Source organism: Paramacrobiotus metropolitanus, unplaced genomic scaffold, assembly GCF_019649055.1.
Source record: "Paramacrobiotus metropolitanus isolate TYO unplaced genomic scaffold, Prichtersi_v1.0 Parri_scaffold0000044, whole genome shotgun sequence".
Taxonomy (NCBI): Eukaryota; Metazoa; Tardigrada; class Eutardigrada; order Parachela; family Macrobiotidae; genus Paramacrobiotus; species Paramacrobiotus metropolitanus.
This window is the reverse complement of record NW_026570264.1, coordinates 971,738-990,454: the sequence shown is the minus strand read 5'-3', so window position 1 is coordinate 990,454 and position 18,717 is coordinate 971,738. Positions and strand designations below refer to the sequence as shown.

The window sequence follows — 18,717 nt, the reverse complement described above, 5'->3', positions numbered from 1 at the left end:
CAGAAAAAGAATACTGACTTCAACTGTAAGATTTGTTTTAATCCAGTTGCCAGTCACCAGTGCCTGCTAGATATTACTGCCCGAGAAAGTGTATTTTTGCGGTAGAATTTACGTATTAAAACATTTATTTAACTCCTATTTGCTCGTACAAGTTACTCTGCACGGGGCCAGGGAAATTTAGGAGATTAGGATACGCTTCATTTTTCTATCCCGATCCATACTGCTGCCACATACAACGTTCTGGTTCCCACCATACGGCAGTTCAGGCGCATGCGATGTAAACCGGTTATTGATTTTTCGCTGGGCCCACACACATCATAACACCGTGCAATATGTTTCGTACAGTAGGGTTGTGGGAATATAACTCTATTTATAGCTGCACGTACTCATATTCTCTCGAGTGGATATGAGATCATAGTTATGACGGCTATCAGCACACAGAAGTTTGAGACCGTGTGACAGTTCAAGCATGTTTTAGAGCTATGACATCAGCCACCCGTCACCTTTCTGTTTAAACTTGCGAACGATCCCGTAAGAAAGCTATAGGACGCTCTACTTCAGCCAAGTTTAACACGGAAAAATTTCTTGTAACAAATCATCCCTAATACCGTTAAATAGGCGTCAACACTGTACGCTATTTGATCTCCGGAACAACTGTCGCGAAAAGTTTGACAAGCTAAATACTCGCCACTGTGTGGCATGCGAAAAATTTTTTGGGAATAGTGCTATTCGTTCTGCAACCGGTTCCATCAGAAATCGTCGCCGCGTAACGCCAGTGTCGAGAGAGATTATCTCGAAGAGCAGTGGATACTGACATCCGATACGAATTATGGTTTATCTTACGCTGCGGGAAGCAGCGGCATTGCGGATTTCGCCGGTCAGGTCTTCGACTGTAGCTATCTCCGCCGTGCGGGAGGAACAGTCAATGGTAAACGACATGTTGGATGATTTTAAGAGCACATATTACCATCTGACTTTAAACTTCTCTCTGGCGAATATTGCTGTCAACCTGCTGGCAGTATTCTTATCCATTATTTCTACCGGTGAACTGCGCAAAGGAAGAGCACCAGCGGACGGAAATACAAGTACGGAAATACAAGTACGAAATACTCGTACAAACTCTCTTGTTGATTATAACTATGTAATAATGCGCATATACGTTACATTTTGTATTATGTATAACGGAAAGTTGAGTATAAAGTTTAACAACGGGCCTGAATTGCACCCTTCGTTCAGTTCTGTACAGTGCAGGGCTACTTCACTGTACTACCCTGTACAGTGTAGGCTAAAAATGTCGGATCTTCAAATTAGCGCATATAGCGCAGAAATGCGCTTTTCTTCGTACCTTTGAGTGTCGGTGAACCAAATGTATTACAGGGCGTTTATCATATTTCTGTCAAACGCCTAAATTTTGAACCGCGGACCGACTGCATGACCGCGCCTCTTATAATACAGGACCATAAAACAAAAATCGGTCCGTGACCAAGTTTTGTTTTTTGCTCCTATATTGTGTAAAGCGCATGAACCGGTTTTAGCTGGTGACCCGCGCGGAAGGCCACCACCACATAAATTGTGGTCGGCTGGGGTGCATCACTTAAATTATGGTCAGATCACCGTCAGCTGGTGTGTGGGTCTGGCGGCCTGACGATAAGAAAATCTTATTCCAAATTGTACAGCACGCAGAATTCGCTTGGATTCACATAATTTATTATCCAATAGACTCCAAGCACACGATGGAGAATTGCGGTGAATTCTGTCGCAATTCCACAGAAGCACTCGGAGATTTCTGTGATTTCACAACGGGATACATCCTGGACGCGTGGACCATTCTATTTAACATGGGTGGAATCCTGTTCAGTGAGCGGAGGAGGCGAACCATTTGCCAACAAGCAGCCAGTTCATCTCACGTCAACAGAGCGCCGGGTTGGACGTTCTTTAAGGTCTACTTGTCCGGCATGCTCGTCACCGTTCTCTTGGCGCTGGGCGCCTTTATTCACGGAGCTGTGCAGTTGGGCGAAAAAAGAGGACGCGTGTTAATCCTGATTGGCGACATGAATTTCGTGGTAGTCGGGATATGCCTAATGATGGCCGCGGTAACCCTGAATCGAGGGCGTGTTCCGCATACTTTCACTGAGTGGTGTGTCGGAACAAACGAGAGGCCAGAAAATACGCGGACCAGCGAAGCTGAAGCGTTCCATATTTGGATGGTTTTGTCCTGCGCTACCGAGCTCTCAATTATGCTAATTATTATTATCTCCCATTTCGATGGTAGGTGACGCTCCATACCATTATTGAATTAATATTTAACTTATTTGTTTTATTAAATATATTTGCTCCTTTAATACTAAATTATTACTACTGGGTTTAATAATTATTGAATTATTTACCTCAGATGTTCTTAAGATGAAACACAAATACTGACATCATATTGTTTGATAACTTCAGCTTTTAAACTGCTTCAGTGAAATTTTTAAAGCAAATAAGGGGTTGCAACTTCATAATCCATTAGTTTTGCAGATTTCCAGGAAATCAGACAGACTGTGTTTGTGATGATTTCTCCGGCATGGCGAATTCTCACCAACATTTTCGGACTATCCGGTTTATTTTACCGGGACCAGCCTCGAGCGCTTGCACCAGACCCGCGTCAGTATTCCCAACCGGCTTGCTCAAGATTCATTCGCATTTATGTGGGCTGCATGGCCGTTAAAGCTGCGCTCAGTGCGGCCGCAATTGCAGAAGCGGTCGGACACCAGGCGACGGGAAAATTTACCAATAACTGGAACTCTGTCGAAGAAGGGCTTTCCCTGATATTGCAGGCCATCCTAGCCTTACCGGGCCTTTTATTACTGACATGTCCTAGGCCTGTGGCAGACTCAGGCGCGACGGCTCCGCACGGTATACTACCTCCCGTTGTACTTGTGAGCGACGCGGGAACTTCTACTCGTTCCGATGAGGTAACGGAAAGCCTTTTGCCACGCCCTAGCACGCCGACGGATGAAGCGCCTCCGTATGCCGCAGTCGCTTTAAGGCGGGAATCGGATCTTCCTCCTTCATATGCGGAGATTATGAAGACGACGACAGGAAGATCGCGGCAACGCCAGTGATCTTGTGGCTGTAACGTTGTAGTCCGGTGTTGAGAAGACTGCCGGGGGTGAAAAGCGGTGTAACCAAAGCGAAATTGGAGAACTAAAGTCGGGCGAACATGTCGGCAGAACGAAATCATATCGAAACAGCGTCCAGTTGTCCTCATGACTCGGCCCCATGAAAAAGCTGCGCAAAGTGGGCTTATCAGGACAGCATTCCAGTTACAGCATCCAAGTCAATAATCGCCAAAGGAATAGATGTCCTGGTGAGTACAGATGAGGCCCAACCGGAATCATGGCAGCCTGCAATCTCCGCTGAACTCTTTTGCTACTACAATTTGACGCTCGTGAATGTCGAGGTGGCCTTGCCGAATGACACGGTGAAAAAGTACCGCGTGTGAGACGGGAATGATGCGGCTCTGAACTGTCTGAAGCGTGTGCTTCGGGCGGGACCGCTGGGGCCCGTCACCAGGGAGTCCTTTCGCCGTGTGCTAATCCCTTTTTGCAAGTTCCAGAAGAAAATCCCTGATATTGCGGATGAAATGCAACGCACGTAGGACATGCCACACTTTCACAGCCAATTCCTGTCGAGGTGTGGTGCAACGAAGCAGATAATGTTTCTGGGGATTGTGGATGAGTGCGTTGCCGGGTTGGTCGCAAAAGGTCGCTGCCAAGACCCCGAGGAATGGCGTATTCGGAGGTATTCGGTCTACGCCATTCAGCGGTTCTTAGCTGCGCTAACGACGGGTTCCCCGAAGATCGTGGGTAGAATGGTGGACAAACTTGTGAGCGTGATTTTGGGCATGGAACGTAAGTAACCATTGTAAAGTAGATTGCCGTGACACGAAACCTTGCAGATTGCCGTATAAAGATTCTCTACCGTTGTCAAACTAGAAATTAAAATACACAAACTAAATATGAATTTGAAAATTAATATATATTTTAAGAATTCCTTCAGCTTCGTCTTAATAATATTATGCGCCTTTTCCCACAAAGTTATTAAAAAATTGGATTGGATATTAACCTGGCTATACGTCCAATTTCTTGGCTCAGTCTAATGCGCCATATCTCAGCAACCGGGGTATTGCGCTCACACACTTTTTAACGCAGTACTCGTATATAAAATCTTCAGATTATAAGGTCACTTTTCAGGCATTCACAAAAAGTACGAATTTTTAAAACGGAGAATTTGCTGTTTTTTGACACAAGTCATCACGCTGCATGTTAATAGCAACATCTACATAGCTGTCTTGCCTGTGACTGTAAAATTGATTTGTTAAGCATTCTCCAGTGCAATGTCGTGATGCACGGGTATGTACTTGTTGACTTGTTCTTCGTAGATCTGGACAACCCCAATGAACTGCGCCTTAGTGATCTATTTGCGGAGTTGCATCTGGCTGTATTCTCCTATATGGATGTTTTTGATCAACATCAGATTCGCAGGTACGGTATTTGCCCAATTTCCTTTCAGGAAATTTCCTGTCTGGATCAGACAGGTTATTCGAATATTCGTAAATAATCAATCGCAGAGAGTTGAGACAAAACTTCACAGTAGTTCCGATGCCTGCATATGCAATAGAACTGTTTTTTTATAGTGGCAGATGCACCGCTAAGGATTTTGCAAAAAAAATAAATGTCGTTTTTGTGTGAAGCGGTGTGGTTAGGCACATTCTTTTTTTTCTATGATGTCGCCGTATAGGCAACACGCTTTATAGGCAATCCAGATATTTTTGTCTTCAGGGCGTGTAAATGGTTTCGTCACTTATTATCCTCCGAGATCATACAACAGTGCTTGATCTTACCACGTCATGAACTCATGCTATGGATATCCTCGATACTTTGATACAGTTCTCACGACAGCAGTGGTCTAACTTTATCGGAGCCCCCGCTACCATAATGCACATACTGTGCAGCACAGTAACAGCCAGCACCAAAATCATTTACCTCATCGGTAACTGGGAGAAATGTCTGCACCATCTGGCAAACATTATTCTGCCGTTTCTGAGCGTGAAACTCGATTGGTGGATCATCGCTGACAATTCCGTCCTGACGTTCCACGAGTTTATAGAATTCCCTAACCTTTCCTGGTATACTTTCTGGCCTATGTTGCGAACGGAAGATGATTTTGTTACATTCCAGGCCACATTTCAGTCGAGGCCGATTATGCCACTGTGTTACGCCACCTGTTGCTGAAAAACTGTTGCTTCTAATGGCAAGCTGTCAATGTGTTTTACGCCGATATCGTACAACTATCCCAATGACCATCGAATCCGCAACACCCGGTCCTTTCCTCATTAGCATGTTGTAAGGAGCCGGTCGTTTTCGTATTTCCGTATTGGAAGTATACCTTTACGGAACCCACAACATGCACGTTGCCGGCAGCCTTCCAATCAGTCCTGAAAGAACGGTGTCCCACACTTCCAGATATGTAGTAAAACCAGAGCCACGCTATCCTGGTTAGATTCTTTGACGGAGGATGATTTAAAGAAGAAATACGTTGGAATCTGGCCTTTTTTTCCGCTGTGTTATGAGCTGTAAGTGCGACAAATGGGCAAAATGTCCATTATGAAAAAGCTTCAACTGCTGTAAAATGATGAAAATTAAAACGATGTGACAGTATTGCTGGTGCAGATGGAAGAAGAAAAAGGCCAAAAACATCGATGACGTCACAAAGGATGTGGCTACCAGGCTGCCTCCGAAGTGCTTGCTCATGCTGACCCTCTCCATGTTGTTGACCGTCGCGGATGCAGGCTAAGATGAATCAGACTGAAAGGAAATTCAAACTCTAACTGGGCACCAAATTTTTCTAAAGGCATTGGTGCATGTGCCGTCCGAGAAATAATGTGTTTCCTTGACTATCAACTGCAGGTTTTTTTACATTTGACATTTAGACTTTCAAACTAAATTAAATCCCGAATTTGGTCATATGCCGATTTTGCCGACGTCAGCTTCTGTGCGCCAGAACAGCCACATGCAACATAATTCGCCGCATTAGTAAGCTTGACCCACTGATTTCCTTCTCTGTAGTCTGTACTTATATATAAGCACTTCCCCTGCACCAGGCCATTCAGGAAAAGGGATGAGGATCCAACAAAAATGTTAAAATTCGTCCAGCCACTTTATGATTGTTTTGCGGCTGCCTTAAAATGCTGTTTTTTTTTCCATTACCGGCTTGTACAGATACGATGTATCCTAATCACCGCAATTCTAATGCCGAAGATTTATTCGCAGGGCTAAAGAATAAAAAAGTCTGACCGTGTTGTGCTTTTTCATGCTCGTTTCTGCAAGGTACGAGTACGTACAATTTAATAGTAAACGGTCACACTCTCCTATACTCAACTTCCTGTGCGCATGTGGCGCAGTGCGCTTTCCGACTGCTGTAAAATATCCGGCTTTCGCACAGAGCACTGCGCCGCATGCGCACGGAATGTTCGGTATGAGAACGCGCGATCGTCTAATCTTATTAATTGTATCCATTGACAATTTGTATGTACGTGTTGCACTAATACTGTACTTAAAAATTTATATTAATTCATAGTCCGTAAAGCCAAAACCAGTTTTTAATGATGCAGGTACCCGTAGTTGTAGTATGTAAGTACCCGAAAAATTATTCTGCTGTAATAAGTGGACGCCCTGGCGTACGAGGTTCGGATTCACACAAACGTTTAGGCACAAGCCGAACATGCGAAGAATATACCGATTATCGATTTCTTCGGGATTACTGTAAGTGTACTGTACACTTAACCACAGTACAGTAAAGCGCGAACTCGTACAGTACGTGTCATGGCATTTGCATGTGATATGATATCTTTCTATATGATCAAGCATTGCCGTTGCTCTACGAGTAGGTGTGCGAGAGGAAAGAATGAAGATTCCTCTCTTCATGTGTTCGTTCCATTTCTGTCGCACACCTTGAGCAACGGCAATGGAATGGATCACGCAATATTTTAGGTTAGTATACTTCTATCCCCAGTCTCAGTCTACAATACATAATAATAAACTTAACATAATAATAAGAGCGCCGGACGTTTTCTTCGCCACACTGCACTGAACGAACTGATTCGAAGAAGCCTGGTCACTGCTAAAATACCGGCTTTACTGGAACCGCTTGGCACTAGTGATGAAGATAATCGCCGGCCGGACGGTGTATCGCAACTGCCTTGGAAGAACGGGTTACGGTTAGCATGGGACGTGACTTGTGTTGATACGGTTGCCTTGTCTAACGTCATCAGCAGCAGCGTCAAGGCTGGAGAAGCTGCCCGAAAAGCGGAAGAAGAAAAGAGGCGGAAATACGAGTATTTAGCTCCTGAATTCGAATTTGTTGCTTTGGCTTTTGAAACGTTTGGCGTCGCTGGTCCATCATGTATCACATTTTTACGAGAGTTGGGCAGGCGATTAAAGGATGCTACGGGAGAACGACGCTCCTACGAGTTTTTACTACAGCGTCTTTGTATTGAAATACAGCGGTGGAATGCGCTGTCTGTGACGTCTACTGTTCCGCGTTCTGACGGTTTTAACGCTGTTTACTTTGTTTTATAATGTAATGTTGATGTTTAAACCTATAAATGATAAGCAAACCAATAAAAATTACCCGTCTACAATACCTTGGTGTGACTAGTATAACGACTGATCATCCAGTATAGTCGTAGTAAAGCTGAACAGACAGAGCTATTTTTATACCTCTCCCTGTCCTCTATCCTCTATGCAGCTAGACTACGGCATATGTATGTAGTATGAAAATTGATCACAGGAGGAATGTAATTGTAGTATGTAAGTGACTCTGGCATCGGCAACTCGACATCTTGCAGTGCAACCTGGCGCACATCCTAATTTTATTACTAATTTACGAGCTCCATTTGATCGGATAACGGCTGTTAGCAGAATATCAGCTATGTTGCTTCGAAAATACTTTTGTATCAAATGATATTTCCCCGCTGCATAAGACCGACATCCGGTTCGTCGCCCACATCTGTCGCAAAATGTTTACCCTGCTAAATACTTGGTGCAGAAGTCAAAAGTGTGTCGTGATGAAATATGTTCTGGAAAAAGAAGGTTATTTTGCTACGGCTCCCGGCTCTGTAGATCTCCATCCACAAAGTCAGCGTCAATCTTGAGGGAAAATGTATCGAAAAGCGCTGGAACTGAAAGCTGACTTCCGATCCTAATTGCTTAACGATGGGGAAGCAATGCAACTGCGGACACAATCCACTTCATCCTGCAGGAGTGAGAACCTGCAGCGTGCGGGACGCCGGGGAGAGTAGCTATCCCTACAGGACCTGGCATACGATTTTAGATGCACATACTATTTTCTGTCGTTGTGGTTCTCGCTGGTGAATCTTTCCTTTGGCGCACTGACAGCGTTGCTCTCCATTTTGAATACCAAAGGTACGAACCTGCAAGCATTACGTGTACAGTAATTCTGCACATCCTCGGCGATTGTGCGATGGCCGGCGAGAAGCAGAGCTTCTTGGATATGGCCGTGACAGTTAGTCTAATAGGTGAAAATACCAATTCACAAATTACAATAATTTATGACGGATGCAAGAATTACATCCATCATATCGCAATTCGTGATTACGGCATTTGGTCCGGTACATAGCACTAGATACGTGTACATCCACCGGAATTTTCGCTGTCGCGCACTTCCAAAACTTTTTCGCATTGCTTTGTGATATTTTATAGCCAAAGAATTGTATATGTAGGCGTGAAATCCGTTTGCGCGCGCAACATCGGGTTCGGGAGTCATTAGTGAAATAAATTCCAAAAGTTTAAACGCGCGGAGGTGTACCATAAGTCTCATTCTGAGCCGATGCTCTTCAAAATTTGCATGAAACCGCATATTACTATGAAGATCGTTCTACACCGAACCAGCTTTCCACCACGTTTTTCAAATTTTAATTTAATTTTAAAAGTTTTCGAAATTCATTTTAAAATTTGAAAAAAATTGTAGAAAGCTGGTTCGGTACCAAAACGAAAGGCATTGTAATGTGTGTTTTCGTGCAAAATTTGAAGAGCTTCGGTTCATATTGAGACTTTTGGTACACCTCCGCGCGTTTAAACTTTGGAATGTTATTTTATTAATAACACCCAACCGGATGTTGCGCGCGCAAAAGGATTTCACGCCTACGTATACAAATCCTTTGGCTACAAAATATCATAAAGCAATGCAAAGAAGTGTTTGGGAGTGCGCCACTGCGAAAGTTGTCGTGTATGTACCCGAATTCGGTACTATGTAATTAGGCAATTACTATTTTCTAAGTCAGCGACGAAAAGTCACATGTGAAGCCCCGAGTATATACATAGGTTACATGACTTACATCCGTACAGCTGTACATTATACTGCGGCGTCAATCACAGCTAAATTTTGCAGTGTGTTAAAGCGTAGGTTATTTATGTTTTAAAGTTTACAGATAATTATATAATAATAATTCTCTGCAATTTGAATGTTTAAATAATGACTTTGGTTGAGTTGTAACAATAACTTTTGTGGGTATATACAGTATATCTGAACAAATATCTGAACTGTTCATTAGAGTTTGCCGGTTTTTGAAATGGGTAAATGTTGACTCATAGTCAGTCAGCGATTATGAGCGTCAGTGAGCAAATAGTCAACAGCGATTACGAGCAGGGAAGTAATTCTGATAAATACTCGTACAGGTATATAAGAAGGTAAGAAGCGCGCATTTGCAGATAAGAAGAGAAAGTATACCTCGATTTTAGATGTCATTTTGTGCCTTTGGCATGCGAGTTATATGGGTTCGTTGAACAAAGCAGCTTTTGTTTTGTAAGAAATTCTTTTCGTTCGTACCGAAATATCCCAGTTCGCTTCCATTTTGCAACGTTTAGGTTTAGAGCTTTGGCAAGGATTGCGCAGCTGGTTTTGGCCACTATCGCCTCATGCGTGATTTCGGATTGATTTTCTGCTTGAATTTGTTGTTTTGCTTTAAATATTGTCATCTGTATTTTGCATTACAGTACTTGTACTCTTTCTAAATAAAATCCCCAAAAAGATTCGGATGCGTAGGTCTTTTGAGAGAAGGTATCGAGGGGGTGCCTCCCCGCGAAGATCCTGTAGGAGCCAGCTTTCTGCCGAATTTCATCCACCGTATATAAAATCATCCGCTTTCCTGCCGCATTGCATCCCTTTTTCTGTTTTAACTAGTGAAATGTATTAGCGTTACAGAATATTTTAGATACGAGTTACTGAAGGCAGATGCCAGACAGATACACTTTGTGTTGATTGTAGTCCAGGAGACTGAGTTAAATAAGCTATTTCGGAATAATCGTTTGCCCGCATTGGTTAGGTATTTCATCTTGTTGTTAGCAAAACTACTGTATGTACGGTATTTTAGATTGATTTAAAATAAAAAGGGCTGATAAAATTTTGCAGCTTCAGTTTAACGAAGTTAGTATCTGGCTGAAACATCAGCGGCGGCATGAATATAATACTATGCTTGCGATATATTTTTGCATTCGTATTTTATTAAAAGTACAGTGGGTCGGCCTACTTAACAATCGAATTTATTTCTCATAACAAGCCGTTTCGGAATTAAATTTATCATTTCGACAGCTGTAGTGTAGGTAGTGGTTGCTTTCTAACAATGTAAAAGGCAGCGTCGCGCGTATGTACTGCTGTACCTGTACCTTTGCGTCCTTTACGCAAGAAACTAATTACCCGGCTTGTACAGATTCGCACCCACTCGGATTGCCGATGATCAACTCCAAGGCACCCGATAAGAAGAAAGGAATGGATGAGAAAAAAAGACGGCTGATTTGTGAATTACACAAAGGTGGCTACAAATGGCAGCAAATCCTCGATCGCGTAGGTGTCAGCCGTGCTACAATCCTGAAAGTCATTAAAGCTGAAAAATTATCCCGACGACGCACTAAGCTGACTGAAAGCCTCAGAAAAGAGATCCTAGAGCTAGTTCGCAAAGGAGATCAGAGTACGGCAGAAATTGCGAAGCAGTTCAACATTTGCACGACCAGCGTAGATCGAATTCGGCTGAGGGCCACCGAATCGCCAGTCACGGAAGAGCAAAGGAAAATGATCCTTCAATTGTTCCATCGCGGCTGCTCAAGGGCGGATATTATGCGTGAGGTTAAAGTTGACGGAGATGCCGCATATACTGTAATTAGAAGTGCTTTGGCCGCGCAGCGGAAACTCTCCGTTACCCAGGCGCAACAAGAACAAATACTGAACTGTTTCGAAGAAGGGCGGACTAAGGAGCACATATTGAAGAAGTTCGGCATCACCGAAACGACTTTACAACGGATTTTGCAGCAGAATGGGAAAACGTTCCAGGAACGTTCCCGAAAAATTTATGAGGAGCGGCAAGCGTCTGTTCTGAAACTTCGTGCTCAGGGATTAACAATGAGGGCCATATCAAGGCAGTTGAAAATTACCACGGGAGCAATATTCAATATTCTGCAAAAGAACTGTGACAACGCACCCATCGCGGCTGATGGGCTCCCTTTGAGCAGGGTTAACCTTGAAATGGAATCGAGCACTGCCGCCGGAGAAAAAGTCGTCCAGAATTCGCCAAGTTCGCCAGTTAACGAGAAAGGCGGTAACAACATAGCTGTCGGGTGTCGGAGGTCGGCTCGGGTAACAGCCTTGCAGCAAAGAAATCAAGGATGCAAACGCAAAAGTGTTTATCAAGCCCAAACTTCCGAATCAGAAGCATCTGATGCAGAAACCTCTGAAGCAAAAAGCGATGCTTCCGATGCAGTGATATCAGAAGAGGAAACAGAGACGTCGGATGCAGGAACTTCCGAAGCAGAAACTGACACTTGTGATGCGGAAGATTCTGAAACAAAGACTTCCGGGGTAGGAACTTCCGGATTTGAATCGGGTCGTCTTGACGAAGGTCTGGTCGCACAGCAACCTGCAGTTACCGAAGCCGCTTCTCATGGGCACGCTTCTACGGATTCCCGAGATGAAGAAGCACACCCTGGGAGTTCTATGGCTCAACCCAAGCAACACAAACTGAACGAGAAAAACAAGCAGCTGATCTGCGAAATGTACAAAAGCGGCTGCACATGGAGAAAAATCGCAGAGCGCGTGGATATCAACAGTAAAACACTTCACAAGTTTATCAAGGCAGCAAAGTTGCCCAAACGGCGCACCGAGCTGACTGAACTTCAGAAAAATGAGATCAGAAAGCTAGCGCGCGAAGGAACACTCAGTCCAGAAGAAATTGCGAAGCGGTTCAGCATTAGCGTCGAGACCGTAGGGACATACCGACGAATGATCGTTACCAATGCACAGAAGAAGAATATCCTCCTGCTGCATCATCGTGGGTACTCAATAACCGATATTATGAAAGAGGTTAAGCTGGGTGAAGAAGTAGCCGCTGTTATTTCCCGCAGCTCGGTCAAGCGAACTAAGGTCTCTGTTAGCCAGAAAAAGAAGAAAGACATACTGAACTGCTTTGAAGAAGGTCGCGGTGGATCGTACATCCAGAAGAAGTTTAAAATCTCAGAGAGAACTTTAAACTGGATTTTGCTACAGAATGGCAAATCCCTTCAGGAACGCAGCCAAAACAGCTACCTGCAGAGGCAAGCAGATATTCAGAAACTGCGCGCGGAGGGATTGACAATGAGAGCAATTGCGAAACAGCTGAAACTGAGCGTTCGTACGATAAGCAAGATTTTGAGGAAAAACTGGGACCAAGAAGCGAGTGCGCCGGATGTGCTTCCGTTGAGCAGGAAGTCACCTGCGATGGATAATAATAGTGACGCGGAAGAAGGAGTCGTCCTGACACCGGGAGTTGATGATGACGGTGGCAGCAAAACGGACCATCGGCGCCGGAGGTCAGCTCGGTTGTTAGCCATGCAACAGAGAGTTCCAGGCTCTGAATGTGAACCTTGCTGTAATTCCGATTGTGGGAACACCTTCGAGTCTAATCCCGACGAAAGTACCAGCCATGTAATCTCCGGAGAGCCGAGAGTGTGCACTGCCGCTGTGGACGCCTTACCGACAACTATAAGTATAATCCAAGAATCGACCACTACGAATACGCATAGTCTGCAGGATGGAAATGCTTCAGAAGTTCACGAACTTGACTGGAGAAGTTTCAATGAAGGTCCAATCGCACAGGGCGCACAGCCAACGGCAGTTATCGATGGCGCTGGTTACTACGGGGTCGCTTCTACGGATTTCCGCGTAGATGGCACGTTACTACTCCATGACGCCGAAGACGGGGGTGTGGATCGCAATTCTGGGGAAAGTAGCCAAAGTGGTAAGCAGGTTAACCAGCTGCTCGTATGTTGTACAATCTATATTCGGCAAATTCCTCGTGCGTAAGTGTGCTTTTTTAATACTGGATGCAATGCCGTACAACGGGTAAAGTACAGGCGACTGTACAAGGTTTGATACCTGCTTGTTTCCTGTTTCTCCACCCGTACGCTGATAATAAAGACTTTATGCTCCTCAAACGCTTGAGTGCTGTTTTTATAGAAGCAGACGGGCACAATGCGTCCGAGGTCAGCACTTACCACGAGCTAACACGCAGTTCCTTTGACGATGTTTTCATAGGGACTTGTAACCTCGCCGATATGGCCCAGACATCGGGACTTTCGATGGAGCGACTCCGCAGTATGCTTGAATCTGGACCAGGAAGTCAGGAGGCTGATGCTCCAACAACATCCACGTTCCAGCCAACCATGACTGCCGAAAATCAGGACGGTACGGCGTCCCAATGCGAATGTGTAGCAACGGTTACACATAGTGGAGATTCTGTGACTGGATGTACACAACACGGCTCACCGAATTTGCGTTCATCGGTATGCAGCAGTGAAACCGCAGGGATGCCGGAACCTGCTGAGGTCAATGAACTGCGTAACAAGGGCAGCCAGAACGGTATGGCGTATTTTTATACTATTATTTTTATAGTAAATACGTTTTGAAATATAGCTACATAATAAGCACATGTACAGAGTAGCTACATGTATTTACCAGACCTGGGCAGTTATAGAAAAATGACCCAAAGTTAGAGTTACGAGTTACCGGGAGCGTGCAAATTACGCTAAGAGTTGAGTTATTTATACAAGAAAACCGAGTTTCGAGTTAAACCGCGAGTTACGCTGCCATAGGCAATATACAGTATTTTTATGAGAGCTAAAGAGCTAAGTTATAACTAAATAACTCGAAAATAACTCGCGTTAAGTTAAATAGTTAAAATTAACTGCCCAGGTCTGGTATTTACATGTACCTGTAGCACATATGGCAACATTACATTTACTGGCAATCACGCTGAATACATAATCTAACAATACGTAAGTCTCCACTCTCACAAGATGTAGACTGTATAGCACTTGTACGGCGCTTATCATCTCCAGCCTGCACATAATCTTTCTGCATCTAGCCGCTGCTGCACACAGCCACTATACAGCAGATACAACGGACCCCCCTCAGCCGCTGTCGCGCGTTAACGAAGCGCATCACGTCACACCATCCCATCAACATAACGTAGCCGACAGTGGACCGCCCATCGCACCAATCGGGAACATAACCACCATGTATATCGAACCTCGTGACAGCTCTCCAGAACGGCAACATAACGAGCCGCCCATCGTGCCAACTAGTATTACGCCCATCGCTTTGCCGGACCCGGCTGCACAGGAACGGGGAGCGGTTACGGACGGGAACAGTAGCCCATTCCGGGAACTGCAGTCCATCGTTCTGAAACTTCGCGAACAAGCATGTTCTTATGAAGCGGTTAGGCAGCAACTTAAAAACTGCTTCCTTTCCGCAGCCATTTCCACGGGAGATGCAGAAATGCCGGGCTGCAGCCGCAAAGAACTCCCTCAGGTAGAAACAGACAGCCATCATTTTCGTGAAGCCAGCAGTCATGGCGAGCAGCAACGCGATTCCTGTGATGATCTTTTGGGGCAGAACGTAACCCACCCAATGCAGGCAAGATCGCGGGTATAACGGCGAAACGTGTCCGCCGTATCGTCAGGTCCGGGACACGACGCCAGCTGTGTGATGCTCCAACAGCGTTTTGTGGTTTGTCATCTAAGCCTGCCAAGGCTTCCAAACGTCCGAACGGGCCAGCGTCTCAAGGCAGACGCGCAACCACATCTGCACACCACGAAGATTCTATGGCTGAACATACTCCACACGCCCCACCAAATTTACGTCCGCCGGTTTGTCGCAGTGAGAAAGAAGGGACACCGGGACCTCGTGAGCTAAATGAAAACGCGGACAGCCAGAGCGGTATGACTCATTTTGATCTTACGGGCCACGGCTGCATAGTACACGAGTAGACACTCTGTGAGGTATACACGTATCGATTATACTGCACTGCTAAACCATGCTGCTTCCATTACGTTTTACGTTTTACGAAAGCTTATCGTGTGAATACCAAAAGGCTATTGTAGCGCAAAGACAAGTCTGTTTGTGGTTAGTTACATTAATAATTCTATGTTTGGATAGGCATAAACATTTTAATGTTTTATCCGCATTGTATTTATGCATTTGATCTTATAAAGGTGTAGTTTGTAAATTTCTTTAATATTTTACTTGTTATTATAGCAGAAAAGACATTTTCTGTATACATTCAGTAGTGACGTTTCGCCGCATATGGCATACTCAGCAGTAGTTTACGTGAGCAAATCGGCTACTCGCCTGTTACCTAATGTTTTTATCTTCCTGTTTTAGTCGCTGTTGTGTACAGCCACCAAATCCTTAGCGTCAGTACAATGGATACCCAGCGGCCGCAACCGTACGAGAGCGAAGCCTCTAGCAGTGCTCCAGAGCGTCAGCATAACGTAACGGACAACGAACCGTTCGTCGAATCTGCCAGCAGCGACGCCGTTGAGCGGGATATCCGCAGCGGAGAATCACTGGTGACTTTTCAGCTGTCCAATGTAAGTTAGTTGCAGTGTGCCGACTATTTGTTCGCTTGTTTGTTACTTTAAGGCTGCAAAATATCTTTAACTAGGAATAAAATACATCGCAGACGTTTCTTCAGCTGTTATTGGCCGCCCCATTTGCTGCTAAGAATGTAGAGCCAAAGGATGGCAATCTTGCCTTCGTTTTAAAATTATTCTGCATGTTCACAGGCTCAACCGTTCACTGCAGTACCTGCCGATGACATATGCGTGACTCCGGTAGCGACATTATGTCGGTTGGAAGCTCCAGGCGTCGGTAATATCGAGCGGCGGACATCGGGATCAGCCGTTGATCACATCAATACGGAGCCGCTCCTAACTTCGCCCCAACTTGAGCGGATGCCATCTAAGGACCGACAACAACCGCATACAACTTTAGAGCATGCGGATTCACTAAGCTGTGAAAGCGAGAATAGTGACGCAAGTTCATTACCACATGACAACTGCGCTGTCGAAGTTCATCCTCCACACTCAGGTAACGGATCAGCAGAAACTCGGGAAATCACAAACAGCGACAACTGCCGCGCCATCGAGAGCCAGAAAGGTGTGTATACTGTATGCTTTAATGTTACAGTATCCTGCACTTGTCCATTAATTTCTTTTGCAGTGCGAGCGCACGTACGTTGTATGAGCCGTTCACTATTCTATAACTACAGTACATGGCTTAGATTTTATAACACACTACATGGACTGTGGTCTGTGAGCCATATGTGTGAATCATGAAGCAGTTCATACATCGCGCCTGAGCCTGCACAGTGAAATAAAATTAATGGAGAAGTGCAGGGTAGCAGCACAGTACCACGAATTAAAGAAGGCTGTTGATTAAAGAAGACAATGATTACTGTGCCCGCCTCAGGGAAAAGTTATACCCACTGTTCGCGGTTTGGTATACGTATTACGTGTGCGATACCTGGCAGTGACCAGGTCCGAAAGAGGTGCAAATCGACTAAACGGATTCATTAAAATAATGACGTAAATTGCAAGAACTTCCGGCTGCTGATTTAAAATTATTCTTTAAGTAACCAATTAAATTGACTCTCTCAGCGTGGCCTACGATTATTTAACTGAATTTTATATGACGAACGATTATTTTACAGAAGTTACGGCTCTAGTGTGTGTGGATATTCGTGCGCGTTCACTCGATGATTATTTCGGCATGCGACACCCTCAACAAAACGGTGAGCGAGAGGAAGATCACGTGGAAACGGAAGTACCGGAAAACATTGTGTGTGGCACAGGCACAGAACCGGGGGAGTCTGCGAATACCGCTTCTCATATGCCGGACATATCCGCAGACAACACCGCTTCACAATCGCAGGAGATTGCGAACAGGGAAAGCAGCCCATCTCGAGAAATGCATTCCATCGTTCCAGACTTGCGCCAACAGGGATGTTCGCCTGAAGTGATGCAACTGCACCACGATGTTTGCTCCGTGTCCGATGCCGCATCCACGCAAGATGGCGGTAGAGTTGCCGAAGGGCAGGACAACAACGACGAAGAAGCGTTCCCAACCGGCCAGCTCAGTAATGTAAGATGCCAAACTACATGTCTTTGTTTGTTTTTTGAGGTTGATTCATACTGTTACTCAGATACTAGTAACAGTACCACTCAGAAGCGATGTATCCTTTACACAATTTAGCGGGTAAACTCTCCTTCAGTTAGCAAAATGTAGGGGTGTCAATATAAACAGTAGCTTTGGCGGTTTATAAGTTGTACATTTCTTTAACACAGTTAAGACTTATGAAATTGTACGCCATAAATTATTATTATCATTTTGAAGATGCTTCCTTTGTATAGACTCAACCTTCGACTGCATTTCCTAACCATGAAACATGCGTTACGCCGGTATTCACATTCCGGCCGATCGAAACGGAAGATGCTTTGGATAACGGGCAGCAGCGGTCGGATGCAGCCGCAGATCCAACTTTTGTGGCTCCGATCGTAGAACCACCTCGACCTGAGCCTATGTCAAGTAATCTCCAACAGCCAGATCATTCGTCCGAGCCTATCCCAGAAGTCGGCGTGGATGTGGAAACTGACACAGCACAATTTCACTCCAGCCACAGTACAGGGCACCCAACTTCCAGTGAATCACCAGTCCGATGCGCGGGAACGGCTCCCGAGATGCTGTTACTTCCGCCAGAAAATTCTACCACGAGCAGTGTTCGCGCAAGATATCAGTGTCAGGTTTGTCGCGTATCCTGCGAGGAAGAGGACGCATTTCTCTCACATTTGGCAAACAGGGAGCACGCACAGCTTTGTGCCACCGGGGTTTTTCTATATTGTACAGGATGTAAGTTCAAAACCCGGAAATCGGCAACGATGGGCCAGCATATTGTCAAATACCAATCGCAAAGTACGTGGCAAATCAGCGTTATGCATTCTGTGAAAGCTATCCATTGACTTATGTCAACCGAAGCATGCCTTTGATCACTACAACTGGAACGCATCGGCCAAGGATTCTTCTAAACAGTGACACTACGCACTCCACTGACTGCGGACCGGGGTTCAAGAAATAGTGATTGTTGTTTGTCCAGGAAATTGTTGTTATTATTATAGTGCTTGGTGTTTTTCCAGTAAATTATTATTGTTATTATCACTTGTGGGTTTCGCTGGTACTTGTGAAGATAAAATACGTATCGGCAGCCAGCGTTGTATTTTTGGATAGAAAATTATTTTAAACATTAAAATTTCTTTTGTTACAGTTTTGTCAGCAGATAAAGGAAACCATTAC

General features: G+C 44.9%; 2 protein-coding genes across 5 annotated transcripts; both read left to right on the top strand.

Annotated features, from left to right (window-relative positions):
* The first annotated feature begins 433 nt into the window (after positions 1–433).
* On the top strand, positions 434–6,358 carry LOC129591091 (uncharacterized). 4 transcript variants are annotated; one of them, XM_055486612.1, is made up of 6 exons: positions 434–1,085; positions 1,720–2,268; positions 2,518–3,868; positions 4,424–4,526; positions 4,824–5,617; positions 5,715–6,358. In XM_055486612.1, exons 1-3 carry the CDS (start codon positions 830–832, stop codon positions 3,102–3,104), a joined length of 1,392 nt encoding a protein of 463 aa, XP_055342587.1. In that variant the 5' UTR covers positions 434–829; the 3' UTR covers positions 3,105–3,868; positions 4,424–4,526; positions 4,824–5,617; positions 5,715–6,358. The 4 variants fall into 4 exon arrangements, with proteins under 4 accessions (XP_055342587.1, XP_055342585.1, XP_055342586.1 ...); XM_055486610.1 differs by having other exon boundaries at positions 2,518–3,893; XM_055486611.1 differs by having other exon boundaries at positions 2,518–3,893; positions 4,808–5,617.
* Positions 6,359–8,366: 2,008 nt separating this feature from the next.
* Positions 8,367–18,670, top strand: LOC129591060 (uncharacterized). Its single transcript, XM_055486582.1, has 8 exons — positions 8,367–8,468; positions 10,772–13,327; positions 13,546–13,947; positions 14,453–15,306; positions 15,751–15,959; positions 16,155–16,527; positions 17,081–17,511; positions 17,781–18,670. The coding sequence occupies exons 2-4, from the start codon at positions 10,795–10,797 to the stop codon at positions 15,019–15,021; spliced, it is 3,504 nt and encodes a 1,167-aa protein (XP_055342557.1). The 5' UTR covers positions 8,367–8,468; positions 10,772–10,794; the 3' UTR covers positions 15,022–15,306; positions 15,751–15,959; positions 16,155–16,527; positions 17,081–17,511; positions 17,781–18,670.
* Positions 18,671–18,717: the final 47 nt, after the last annotated feature.

Excerpts from the sequence above, each read along its gene's own strand:
- LOC129591060 (XM_055486582.1), top strand. The coding sequence starts at position 10,795 with ATGATCAACTCCAAGGCACCCGATAAGAAGAAAGGAATGGATGAGAAA. Across the intron at positions 13,328-13,545 it reads TGGGGAAAGTAGCCAAAGTG|AAGCAGACGGGCACAATGCG; the intron begins GTAAGCAGGTTA and ends CTGTTTTTATAG. Across the intron at positions 13,948-14,452 it reads TAACAAGGGCAGCCAGAACG|CCGCTGCTGCACACAGCCAC; the intron begins GTATGGCGTATT and ends TTCTGCATCTAG.
- LOC129591091 (XM_055486612.1), top strand. The coding sequence starts at position 830 with ATGGTTTATCTTACGCTGCGGGAAGCAGCGGCATTGCGGATTTCGCCG. Across the intron at positions 1,086-1,719 it reads ACCAGCGGACGGAAATACAA|ACTCCAAGCACACGATGGAG; the intron begins GTACGGAAATAC and ends ATTATCCAATAG. Across the intron at positions 2,269-2,517 it reads TATTATCTCCCATTTCGATG|ATTTCCAGGAAATCAGACAG; the intron begins GTAGGTGACGCT and ends TTAGTTTTGCAG.